Source organism: Gorilla gorilla, chromosome 12 (genome assembly GCF_029281585.2).
Source record: "Gorilla gorilla gorilla isolate KB3781 chromosome 12, NHGRI_mGorGor1-v2.1_pri, whole genome shotgun sequence".
In the NCBI taxonomy this organism is placed as follows: Eukaryota; Metazoa; Chordata; class Mammalia; order Primates; family Hominidae; genus Gorilla; species Gorilla gorilla.
In genome coordinates this window covers 107,983,986-107,997,703 of record NC_073236.2, presented here as the reverse complement: position 1 = coordinate 107,997,703, position 13,718 = coordinate 107,983,986, and the positions used below count along the sequence as shown (strand labels likewise).

The 13,718-nt window shown below is 35.9% G+C and overlaps 1 protein-coding gene across 8 annotated transcripts in view; it reads right to left on the bottom strand.

Annotated features, from left to right (window-relative positions):
• MEMO1 (mediator of cell motility 1) overlaps nt 1-13,718 on the bottom strand; it is a 143,575-nt gene that overhangs the window by 41,072 nt on the left and 88,785 nt on the right. For all 8 annotated transcript variants that reach the window (XR_010130130.1, XM_031008078.3, XM_055377678.2 and 5 more), the window contains 2 exons: nt 11,817-11,929; nt 8,988-9,099 (listed from right to left, as the gene is read on the bottom strand). Coding sequence is in view for 7 of the 8 variants with exons in the window: in XM_031008078.3 (XP_030863938.1) it covers nt 8,988-9,099; nt 11,817-11,929 (225 nt within the window). In the remaining variant the exon portion in view is untranslated. The remainder of the gene's footprint in view (nt 1-8,987; nt 9,100-11,816; nt 11,930-13,718) is intronic.

The window sequence follows — 13,718 nt, the reverse complement described above, 5'->3', positions numbered from 1 at the left end:
CAAAAGAATTACAACTGATCACAGAATTATAGAATGTGTCTCCTCTCCTCATCTTACCACTACATCAACAGGGCACCTGTGTAATAACAGGTGAAAGTAACTGAAAGAAATGCAGGACTCGGACCTCATCTAACAAGCCTCTTAACAAACTGGGTGTAGAAGGAACATACTTCAACATGATAAAGACCACATATGACAAACCCACAGCTAATATCACAATGAACAGGGAAAAACTGAAAGCCTTTTCACTAAGATCTGGAACAAGATAAGGATGCCCACTTTCACCACTTCAATTCAACATAGTACTGGAAGACCTAGCCAGAGCAATTAGTCAAGAGAAGAAATAAAGGGCATCCAAATGTAAAGGAAAAAGTCAAATTATCCTTGTTTGCAGGTGACATGGTCTTATATTTAGAAAAACCTGAAGTCTCCACCAAAAACCCTAAGATCTGATAAACAAAATCAGTAAAGCTGCAGGATACAAAATCAACATAGAAAAATCAGTAGCATTTCTATATACAAACAGCAATCAAACTGAAAAAGAAATCAAGAAAGCAATCCCATTTACAATAACTACCAAAAACAAAACAAAATACCTAGGAATAAATTTAACCAAAGAAGTGTAAGAGCTATACCAGGAAAATTCTGAAACACTGATGAAAGGAATTGAAGAGGACATAAAAAACTGGATAGATATCCCATGTTCATGGATTGGAAGAATTAATATTGTTTAAATGTCCATACTACCCAACACAATTTAAATATTTAATGAAACCCCTATCAAAATACCAATGACATTCTTCAAAGAAATTTTTTTAAATCCTAAAATTTATAAAAGGTATAACACATATAAAATGGGAATAGCAGAAGGAGAGAAAGAAATACAGTAATTACTGAGAAGTTTCCAAAATTAATGACAGACACCAAACCACAAATCCAGGAAGCTCAGAGAACTCCAAGAAGGATAAATACCAAGAAATTGACACTTAGGTATATTATATTAAAACTGCAAAAAACCAAAGACAAACACAAGATCTTGAAAGAAACCAGAGGACAAAAACACTTTATCAATAGAGAAACATGGATAAAAATGATAAGAAACATAAAAATGATAAGAATTATGTAAGATTTCTCTTCAGAAACCATGCAAGAAGTGATAAAATAAAGTGCTGATAGCGAAAGAAAAAAACCCACTAATTTAGAATTCTATATCCAGGAAAAATTTCTTTCAAAATTAAAGAAGAAATAAAGCTTTTGTTAGTCTAACAAAAATTGAGGGAGTTTGTCAATTTAGACATTAGATCTGCCTTGCAAGAAATGTTAACAGAAGTCCTTCAGAGAAGAATAAGAATATAGGTCAGAAAACTATATCTGCATAAAGCAAGCAAGCAAGTACATTAGAGAAAGAACAAATGAGGGTAAAATATTTTATTTCATTTTTTTCTTATTATTAATTGATCTAACAAATAATTTGTTCAAATTAATAAAAGCAGCAATGTATTTGGTGATTATAGCTTATGGATAAGTGAAACAAATGACAGTAATGTCATAAGGGACAGGAGGGAGAAATTAGAAAGACCCTCACATGATGTTTCTACTACCCATGAAGCAGTATGATGTTATTTGAAAGTTGTTAGCCGGGTGCAGTGGCTCCTGCCTGTAATCCTGTACTTTGGGAGGACAAGACAGGAGGATCACTTGAGCCCATGAGTTCAAGACCAGCCTGGGCAGGATAGTGAGACCCTGTCTCTACAAAAAATTTAAAAATTAGCCAGGCATGGTGGTGCATGTCTGTAGTCCCAGCTACTCGAGAGGCTGAGGTGGGAGGATCCCTTCAGCCCAGGAGGTGGAAGTGGCAGTAAGCCAAGATTGTGCACCCCTGCACTCCAGCCTAAATAAGAGTAAGAGCCTGTCTCAAAAAAATAAAAAATAAAGAAAGTTGTAAATTAGTTGTAAATGTATGCTGCAAACTCCATGGCAAAAACTAAAAGACAGTAATAAAAACAATATAAACATATATATGTATAAATGATATGTTGAGAGGTAAAAATTATAGTCATATAAAACGCACAATGAAAACCAGAGAAGGCAGGAAAATAGTCGAAGACAAAAAAAAGGGGGGAGAAGAATGGCAATGATTAGAAAAGGATAGTAAGTAAGGTAGATATTAATTAAATATAGCAACAATCCTTCAGGAGGTGGAATGGATAAGCAAACTATGGTACATCCACAAAATGAAACAAAAAATGAAATACTATTCAGTGATAAAGAGAAGTTACCAAGCTCTAAAAAGACATGGAGGAATCTTGAAGGTATGTTGTTAAATGAAAGCCAATTTGAAAGGCTATATACTGCGTGATTCCCAACTGTAGGACATTCAAGAAAAGGCAAATCTACTGAGACAGTAAACTGATCAGTGGTTACTAGGCACTCAGGGAGAGGGGAGAAGAAGGCGATGAATAGGTGAAGCACTGATTTTTAGGGCACTGAAACCATTCTATATGGTATTATAACAACAGAGACATAATAGGCATTTGGTAAAAACCGTAAGACTATCCAACACAAAGAGTGAATCCTAATTAAACTATGGACTTTAGTTAATATAATAATGTATCGATATTGGTTCATCAGTTGTAACAAATGTACCATACTAATTCAAGATGTTAAGAACAGGAAAAACTGCTTAGGTAGGAGTAGTATTTAATGCCATATAAAAGCATCTAATGTAGCATTCTCACTTAGGGAACTCAAAAATATCATCAATATGGATAAACATAACAGATGAACATAACTAGACCTTCCAGGCTGAAGTAATCCTCCCACCTCAGCCTCTCAAGTAGCTGGGACCACAAGTGTGCACCACCTCATCCAGTTATTTTTTTTTACTTTTTGGAGAAAGGGGACTCACTTTGTTGCCCAGGCTGGTCTCGAACTCCTGGGTTCAAGAAATCCTCCTGCCTTAGCCTCCCAAAGTGCTGGGATTACAGGCCTCATGAGCAACCACACCCAGCCTAATGCTGTTAATTTTGGAAGATACTAATTTTTTCTAGATGATTTCTGTATATCCTAACTGAATCTTAATTGAACCTCCCTCAAGAGCAATTATAAAAAGCAATTATAGGCTGGGAGCGGTGGGTCACACCTATAACCCTAGCACTTTGGGAGGCCGAGGGCGGGTGGATCACTTGAGGTCAGGAGTTCAAGACCAGCCTGGCCAACAGGGTGAAACCCTGTCTCTACTAAAAATACAAAAAAGTTAGCTGGCGTGGTGGTGGGCGCCTGTAATCCCAGCTACTTGGGAGGCTGAGGCAGGAGAATCGCTTGAACCTGGGAGGTGGGGGTTGCAGCAGGCCAAGGTTGTGCCGTGCCACTGCACTCTAGCCTGGGCAACAGAGCAAGACTCCACCTCAAGAAGAAAAAGAATTACAAAAATTAGCTGGGCATGGTGGCACTTGCCTGTAATCCCAGCCACTCAGGAGGCTGAGGCAGGAGAATCACCTGAACCCAGGAGGCAGAGGTTGCAGTGAGCTGAGATCATGCCATTGCACTCCAGCCTGGGGGACAAGAATGAAACTCTGTCTCAAAAAAAAAAAAAAAAAAAGAAAGAAATTATAATAGTAAAATTTATTATGCATTTCAATATTAAAGATAACATATGGTGACATACAAAAGAAAGTAATCATAAGAAAAAAAACTTTTTAATATATGCAAAAACAGAACAAAGTGCATAAGATATGATCTCTTGTTTATATATTTTAACTCAAACATAAACGTGTATGTATAAATTTTACATATATACACAAACTTACATATGAAAAAATATATGTTAGTGTATGCATAAAAACCTTTACTGGCTGGCAGTAAACACTGGCTGAGTAGAACCAGAATCTTCCACCATTCATTTTGTACTTCTTGACTCTATTTACATTTTCTAACCATGCACGTATATTTTTTATGTCAGTAGAGTTAACTGAGCAATGAGATTGTAAGTCATTTTATGTTTTCTCCTTTAGACTACTATTTTTTAAAAAAGCTCTAATGAATACAATTTTTAAATCTATTAAAAACATGCGGCCAGGCATGGTGGCTCATGCCTCTAATCCCAGCACCTTGGGAGGCCAAGGCGGGCGGATCACGAGGTCAAGAGATGGAGACCATCCTGGCCAACAAGGTCTACTAAAAATACAAAAATTAGCTGGGCATGGTGTCAGGTGCCTGCAATCCCAACTACTCGGGAGGCTGAGGCAGGAGAATCCCTTGAACCCAGGAGGCGGAGGATGCAGTGAGCCATGATTGCGCCACTGCATTCCAGCCTGGTGACAGAGCGAGACTCCGTCTCAAAAAAAAAAAAAAAGCAGAAATTTAAATAATACCTTAGACATCTATTTTTTTAAAAATACAAAATGTGGTTTATAATAGTGAAAAATGGGGGGAAGCTTAAAAGCTAAATGGTCAAGAACTGATTAAAGCATTACAAGGATCTTTACTAGAAAGTCTCATGTATAGCCTATAAAGTGGAGTAAAAAAATGACAGGGAAATAAGTTCATGACAAGAAAAGCAGTTTAAAAAAAGAGTATTTGTAGCCAAAGATGATTAAGAGTTTTTTTTTTATTTTTTGAAAATTAAAAAAAAATGTAATTTTTTTTTTAAAAAAGAACATTTGATCCACTTTTTGGAAAAATAATTAAAGTACTGAAAATGGCAAGACAGTTATTAATTCATTCAACAATCAATTACTGAAATCTTTTTGTGTACCAGGTACTGTGCTATGCATAGCAGATACGGTAAAGACTAGCTGCTCCAGGCAGAAAACATTATGGAACTACCATGGAAGGAACACAGACTTATATACAAATAATCCGTCAACTATTTAACCACAGTTTCTACAAATCCAATCACCAAAAATTCTTCCCACCTCTCAAAGCTCAATGTCACTCCTCCCATCAAAAATAGCATCCCTAGTTCCCTCTCCTTGAATTTAGCCTTATGACGCGGTTTGACCAGTAGAGTGAGGCATAAGTGATGCTGTGCCAGTTCTAGACTTCGATATTAAGAGGGCTGGAAATTTCTACTTTTGCTCAATTGCTATCCTGCTAGAGAGGATTCACCACATGAAGAGAGAAGTCCTGAAGGGTGAGTGTCAACAGGCAAAGATAGATGAGAACCAAGATGAAAACTGATGTGCCTCAAGAAGACAACCAGCACCACGGCCCCAGAGAGGAAGCTAGGGCATCTTGGAGTCTTTAGCCTAAGTCAAACTGCCTCAACTGGCAGCAGATGAAACAGAGACAAATTATCTCCACTGACCCTACCAAATTTCCAAACTATAGAATCGTAAGTGAAAAAAATACACATTTTTGGGACCTAAAAATCAAAGCAACTGAATTCACAGACATGGAGAGTAGAAGGATGATTACCAGAGACTGGGAAGAATAGTGGAGGGCTAAAGGGTAGGTAGGGATGGTTAATGGATACAAAACAAAATGAGTAAGAACTAGTATTTGGTAGCACAACAGGGTGACTACAGTCAATAACTCAATTGTACATTTTTAAGTAACTAAAAGAATATAATTGGATTGTCTGAAACACTAAAGATAAATGCTTGAAGTGATTAATATCCCATTCTCCATGATGTGATTATTTTACACTGCATGACCATATCAAAACTTCTCATGTACCCCATATATACACCATGCACCCACAAAAATTAAAAAATTTGTTTTCAATTTAAAAAAATGCATACATTGAGGTGATTTGTTATGCTGCAATAGGTAACTAAGACATTACTTGGGAGTCTGAAGTAAGAAGCTCACTTGAGACCAGGAGGTCAAGATCAGCCTGAGGAATAAAGTAAGCTCCCGTCTCTTAAAAAAAAAGTTTTTAAAATTAGCCAGATATGGTAGTACATACCTGTAGTGCCACTACTCTGAAAGCTGAGGTAGGAAGATCCCTTGAGCCTAGGAGTTCAAGGCTACAGTGAGTTATAATTGTGCCACTGCACTCCAGCCTGGGTGACAGAATGAGACCCTGTCTCTTTTTTTTTAAAAAAAAAAAAAAAAAGAGGCCAGGCACAGTGGTTCATGCCTGTAATCCCATTGCTTTGGGAGGCTGAGGTGGGAAGATTGCTTGAGACAAGGAGGCAGAGGCTACAGTGAGCCATGATCATGCCACTGCACTCCAGCCTGGGCAACAGAGCTGAGATTCTTTCCCCCCACACCCCTTCTCCAAAAAAAGAGGAACCACACTCAAGGAGCCTCATTCACATCCTACCTTGATGGAGATCATAAGATAATAGATTTTGAGCCTAGGGTCATAGCAAGTAAGATTTCTAAACATCCTGGGAGGGCTGGGTGTATATGACATGTTAAAGAGACATGAATTGTCCACCAGAGGAAGAACTGTAGTAGACTATCAGCAAAGACGGCTGTCAACAGTTTCTCTTATTCCTGTACATACATGCTACTCCTCCCATCAAGAGAAGCAATATATTGCTCTTTTCCTTAAATCTTGGCTGACACAGTGCTCTTATTTGCTTTGGAAAACACAATTCACTGGAAATGTGCTATGTAGTTTCCAGCCTAGGACATAATAGGCCTAGAAACTTCTGGTTTTACTCTCTTGATCCAAAAACAGAAGGGGGAAAAAAAAAGAAGAAGAAGTCTAAGCTATTCTTCTAGAGAGCAGCAAAAAAAAAAAAAAAAAAAAAAGTCCTACTTGAAGAACAAACAGGTCAGCTGGAGAAGAAATGAGGGGTCTCAACAGACAGCCAGCACTAAGGCCCAAGACACAGGAGTGATGCTATCTGAGATACTGTAGCCCCATTTGAGCCACCTCAGTCAGTGTCTTGTGGACCGGAGCAAGATGTTCTCTGCCCCAATTCCTGGCCCCCAAATTTTAGGCAATAAACAGCTGTGATTTTAAGTCACAGTTTAAATCTAAGTTTTACTAAGTTACTTTTACTTAGTAAAAGATAACTAATATAGGTAATTTTAAGTAAGAGTTTTTGTTACTTAGTAATAAATGACATAGGTAATGAGTCCAACTAATGCTACAAAGAAAAGACACTAAGTACTATCTAAGGGTCAATATTAGGGAATCTAATGTAATGTGGCAGTAGTTTATTTGATACTATTTAAAAGGGGGAATTATAAATAGGAATTTGGTTTGCTGGCTTTTAAGTTTCTATTTTCCTAAATGTTCCACAATATACATGTTTTACTTTTAAAATAACAATAAAAATGTTATTTTGTTATAACCTCCTTGAGGATATTGTTGTCAGTTTATTGGTCTTATTGTTTTTTGGGTTTGTTTGTTTGAGACAGGTTCTCACTCTGTCACCTAGGCTGGAGTGCAGTGCCATAATCTCGGCTCACTGCAGTCTCAACCACCCAGGCTCAAGCAATCATCCCACCCCAGCCTCCCAAGTAGCTGGGACAACAAGCACCCGACACCACACACCGCTAATTTTTCTATTTTTAGTAGAGACGGAGTTTTGCCACATTGCCCAGGCTAGTCTTGAACTTCTGGGCTCAAGCCATCTGCCCACCTCCGCCTCCCAAAGTGCTGGAATTACAGACAAGCACCACTGCACCCAAAGTATTAGTATTTATCAAGTCTAAATTATATTTTCTCATGACAAAATATGCAAACATCTCAGTGAATAAAAATATTCAATTGTCTTTTCCGGTTGAAGAAGAGAAAGTTCTGATTACAACAACAATTCAAGAAGTAATATATATGGTTTCACATTTCTGAAGAATTAGGATGTATTAAAAACCCTAAAATTATATTGCTTATAATGTAGTATCACACTGATTTTTTGAAAATTATTCAGATTTATATACTTTCTCATGGTTATCATTGTGAGCAGAAGCAGATAAAAGATTGAGAAAAGTAAATAATACTTTGAATACAGAATTAGAGTGGAAAATAACCCAAAAAGACTGCAATAATGAACTAAACAAGAAAAACTAAACAGCAATAATTGAGAAGACATACATATTTAGGGTTAAAAAGAAATAACCACACAAAAGTCTGAGAACAGAAAATAATCCATCTGAATATTATGAAAAGGCCTTGGGCTTTGGCTGATCACAACAGTAAGCTACATCAACATAAAAAATATAATGTTATCTTAGACTTTATTAGTACATTTAATTAATATTTACTGAGAGCCTACAGAGCATCATGTACTTTACTAAGAAAATATAATGAACAAATCCAGAAGGAATCATCTTACCATACTTAGAACTGCCAAACTAAATATGAAATATTAAGTCCATATATAGGAAATGGTTTTAAAAATTAGAGAAACCTACAAAAGAGAAGACCTCCTAATCCAAATGTTTCACTAAAAGAAGAAAACCCTTGAAATAATTTTTTTATTTTATCAAAATACATAATAACTACTATGTGCTGGACACTGTGCTAGGCGGTGGGGTATACAGTAGAGAACACAATAGATATTGTCCCTGTCCTCGTTTGGCTCACAGTACAGTGAGTAGCCCATCACAGGAAGACCTTTAGCAGGTACCACGTAACAGTCTGTCGAGCATACCGTAAAAGAGATTCATGTACCTTGCACAAGGTTGAAATAAATGACCTCCAACATTAAATACAAGCCTAAAATTTTACGATTAATTATAGCATTGTACCATAAAAGAATGTAATTATTATTCTGAGATAAAGAAATGTCTAATGAATAAAATACAAGCAAAGCAAGATATATACATACCCACATACACTCACATACCCACGGGTTTTTTAATACTTCCACCTAATAAAACCATCATGTCAGTTCGTATGTTCAGCCTTCATAGGCAAACTATTCAAAACCAACAATCCACCTTAAGACATTCTTGTCTCAATTTTTTATCTCACATCTTAATCTCCTTACCCTGATAATTACTAGGATTTACTAGTTTTAAATTACCAAAGAAATTAATGTCTATGATTTCCTGGGGATTTCTTATATCAATCAATATACCTTTCCATGGCTTTAGCTGTATAAGGCAAATGCATTTCAATACTGTGTTCATCTTCATCTGTCTGCAGAGACATGCGTTCAAACATTCCTGTCTTCCATAGTTCTCCGTAAACTAAAGAGATTTCAAAATACAGTAAAATAAATATATTAATGTATATCCTTATCCTGTGAGATTCCACCCAGTAATACAAAACTACATGCTTTTTGTCAAGAGACAGAAACACCATATAATATTCTCATTTTTATTAAAACAAAACAAAACAATAGAAAGAAAGGAAAGGAAGGAGGGAGAGTAAGGAGAAAGAGAAAAAAACAGAACTAGTTTTTATGTAACAGGTAAAACAGTAATACGTGTAAAGACTTACTCATCATTTGTATATGTTACATAGTTATATAAAAAATGATAATTTAAATTCTTCATCAGCTCCTTTCATTATTTCTAAAATCACCTTCGGGTCTAGGCTTTTCCTTGACTTTAATCAGTACATGCTAGCAAGAACATAATTAGAATTCCTACTGAAATATGGAAAAACCACTAGTCTATTTAACTCATGAGGTCAAAAGCACAGTTTCTGAGTTTTGTTTTTTAATAAAATGTGTTGTATTATTTCACACCTGAGGTTTCTGCCATACCAAGAAGAGAAAATTCTCACTAATGCTATTTTCCTGAAAATTCAAAATTAAGCTCGTAGGATAGATCAAAATATAAATTCGCCACAATACCATCCCAACTTAAAAAGACCTAGTAATTCAGGCCTTTCTGATGAACTGTGCTTAAAATTGAATATTGTAGAACAAGAAAAAGATAAAAGTTAACATGTAAAAAATATATGTAAGAATATTTTTAGCATAGAATAGAACCAATTTTATAATTAGATCCTTAAATGGGTTTACCTGTATCAAAGAAAGAAATAAATGGTTGTATGACCTCTTTTCTTGAAAAAATTCTCTATTTCTTCACTGGCAAGCTACCCAAAATTAAAATTTTCTGAATGCCCCAACAAGGTTTTAAAAGTAAAATGTGTTCCCTAAAACCCTCTCAGGAAGTAAGGTTAGAAATACTCATTTCATTAATAAGACGCATTAACAAATTGCTAATATTGTGTGATACCTAAAGCCTCAAATTATGAAAACTTATGCCAAAAATAAGAAAGAATAATTTTTTCTTGCAAATGGACTCTTTTATTATTTTATTTATTTTTATATTTATTTATTTATTTTTGGAGACAGGGCTTCACCCTGTCACCCAGGCCAGGCTGGGTGACAGCATTTTGCTGGGGACAGCAAAATGATTTCAGCTCACTGAAACCTCTACATCCTGAGCTCAAGCCATCCTCCTACCTCACTAGCCCCACGCCCTCCCCCAACCTACAGTTACGTGCCACCATGCCCAGCAGATTTTTGTATTTTTTTGTACAGACGGGGTTTTGCCACATTGCTCAGACTGGTCTCAAACTCCTGAGCTCAAGCAGTCTGCCCATCTCAGCCTCTCAAAGTGCTGGGATTTCAGCCATGAACCACCACACTAGGCCTTGACTCTTTTATTCTATACAAGAAATTTCTGCAAAATTCTTTGAAACAATAGCACCCCTAACATACCTAAAAATATAATTTGAGGCCAGGTACAGTGGCTCACACTGATAATCCCAGCACTTTGGGAGGCCAAGACAGGAGAATTGCTTGAGACCAGGAGTTCAAGATCAGCCTGGGCAACATAGCAAGACCCTACCTCCACCAAAAAAAAATTTTTAATTAATTGGGTGTGGTGATGTGTGCCTGTAGTCCTACCTACTTGGGAGGCTGGGGTAGGAGGATCACTTGAGCCCAGGAGTTTGAGGCTGCAGTGAACTATAATCATGCCACTGCACTCCAGCCTGGGCAACAGAGTGAGACCCCATCTCTAAAAACAAAAATACATATATATATATGGGTCGGGGTGTGTGTGTGTGTGTGTGTTTATATATATACACACATATGGGCGTGTGTGTACATATATATGCATATGTACACATGCACATGCGTGTGTGTGAATAATTTGACTAACTGAAAGGACATACACCCAGATCATGAAGGTGGTTACTTCTGGGAAGGTAAATTGGGTTCAGGATGAGCGAGAAATTCTGAATAAATTGTGGATGTTAAGTACATCAGTTAATTTCTTGTACTACTCTTTATACTGTTCTATATTTTTAAAATTACTCCCCCCCCAAAAGAAAAAATACCTTTATAAAATCAAAAGATTTTTACTTTATACATCTATTGTGTAAGAACTACTAAATAAAAACGTGACTCTGGACGCCTATGGAAAAAAATAAATCAACCAAAATTGTAGGCATGTTTAAAAATAAAATATATTTATCATTTATATAGCACCTTTCTTTCAGAGTTTCATAAAGGCTCATTTTTTCCCATAAAAATCATTTGAAAGAAAATAAAGATATTATCAGCATTATCTATTTACAGTGAGAAAAGTGGCATTACATGGAAGTAAATTAACACACTCAGAATCTTTATGAAATTGGTATGGGTACTAATTTTTTGTCTCCTGGTACACTGAGTACATGGCATTTTTCTGAATATTAATGTAACCACTACAATCTGCACACTGGCAGATCTGACAGATTTCCGTAGCTAGCTAAAAAACACTAGTTGCCTTTTAGGGATATGGAAGAGTTTCTTTTTTTGCTGTTTTATGCAGATTAGTTATAACAATTTTTATTTTAAATATTGAGATATTACTTATGATATTCATAAGTTTTTAAATTAATTTACAAGTCCTGTTAAAAGAACATTAGCTATTTGAAAGCTATAATATTTCTATATACTTACTCTTTTGGTCAATACGAAGGTCATACAGAGGTGTCCTATATATATCCACACTGGAAAGTGCACATCGAGAGAGGGGCACATGATGAGAAGGCCCAAGGATGAAAATTCTCCGGCTAGGAGATACACAACAAAAAAACACGGAACAATTGCACTTCTACACAAACCTTATTAAATAAAAGAGAAAAAAGTAATTCTTACAAATCACTTGTTTTCCTTCTTAATTACCAACTGTTAATGGCTGAACTGTGTTCCCCTCCAAAATTCACATGTTGAAGAACCAATCCCCAGTAGCACAGACTGTAGTGCTATTTAGAGATAAGGTCTTCAAAGAGGCGATTAAGTTCAAATGAGGCCATTAGGGTGGGGACCTCATCCAATGAGTCTGGTGTCCTTATAGGAAATAGAGGCACCAGAAGTATGCCTGCATAGAGATATGATCATGTCAGAAGGGGCCCAACCCTGACAGAAACTTGATATTGAATTTCAAGCTTCCAGAATTGTTAAAAAATAAATTTGTGTTGTTTAAACCACCTAATCCGTGGTATTTTGTTATGACAGCCCTAGCAAACTAATACACCTAATAATGACTTGCTCCTCCGTTAAGTTCAATTCCTTATTTCTGTCTTTGTTGGATGGCCTTTAAGAGAATCATATTCAATACTTGGAAATAGCAGTTATCAATTAATACAGTAAACCAACCCACTATGCATAAAATAATCTCTGTATTCTCAATGACAAGGATGCAACAGGTATTCAGAAGCTGTATTTTATGAAATGGATTTTATGCATTTAAGCTATTAAAATTTCAAAATTCTAACACATTCTAAAATAACCTTCTAAGATCCACCATGATTTTAATAAAAATACATAATAGCATAAAATTCTAAATATCTATACAAAATATCCATTATAAAAAAGCATTCTGATAAAGCTATTTCCATATTTCTTCCATGGTAGGGTGAAAAAGGCATCTTGTTGAAAAGAATTCTATATAATAAGCTTTCTCTATTCCCATTCAAGTAGAAGTCATTCTCAAAAACAAAGAAACTAGATTATGTGTTATTTGCACTGTAGTCTAAAGAAAAGAACTGAGCTAAAGTGTAGCTTAAATCTTTACAATCTCTTTATCTTGACATCAAGAGTAATGTTAATTTCCTCTCATTCTGTCAAATATCCAAACCTGCCCTACAATCTGAATTCCAAAACTATCAATTTTCTCTGTTCTCCAAAATTCATATGAACCAACCTTCCCACGTCGCATACAAAACTTACAGACTCATAAAGCCAAAACTATGAGAAGAAAATATATGATATGCTATGTAGCTAGAAAAGTATTACTGATTGCTCAATTAATGAACAAAAGCTGAGAGATGAGCTAGTTCTTTTCTGTCAAAAATTTGCAGGCCAGGGAATGTGTGCTTTAGCAATGTATTTATTCTCATAAAATTCTATTACAGCTAAGAAAATTAACCAATTATTGGTTATATGTTACTTCATAAATTGCAGGGAGGAGATAAAGCTGTGGATATTAAGTTGTTCTGCTATGAAAAAAAAAAAAAAAAGAAAGTTGTGGGTAAGTGATTCTCAGTTTAGAGTCCCAAAACCTCCTTAAGACAGCACATACAGCAAACATTAAGACTTCATCCACAGGCCATTTCTGGTCAGAAATAGATTATCCTTTTCTTTAACTTTTACTTTAAGTTCAAGGGTACCTGTACGGGTTTGTAATATAGGTAAATTACGTGTTGCCAAGGTTTGGTGTACAGATTATTTGGACACCCAGGTAATAAACCTAGTATTCCATAAGTAGTTTTTTTATCCTCATCCTCCTCCCACCTTCTACCCTCCAGTAGGTCTCGGTGTCTGTTGTTCCCTTCTTTACGTCCATATGTACTCAATATT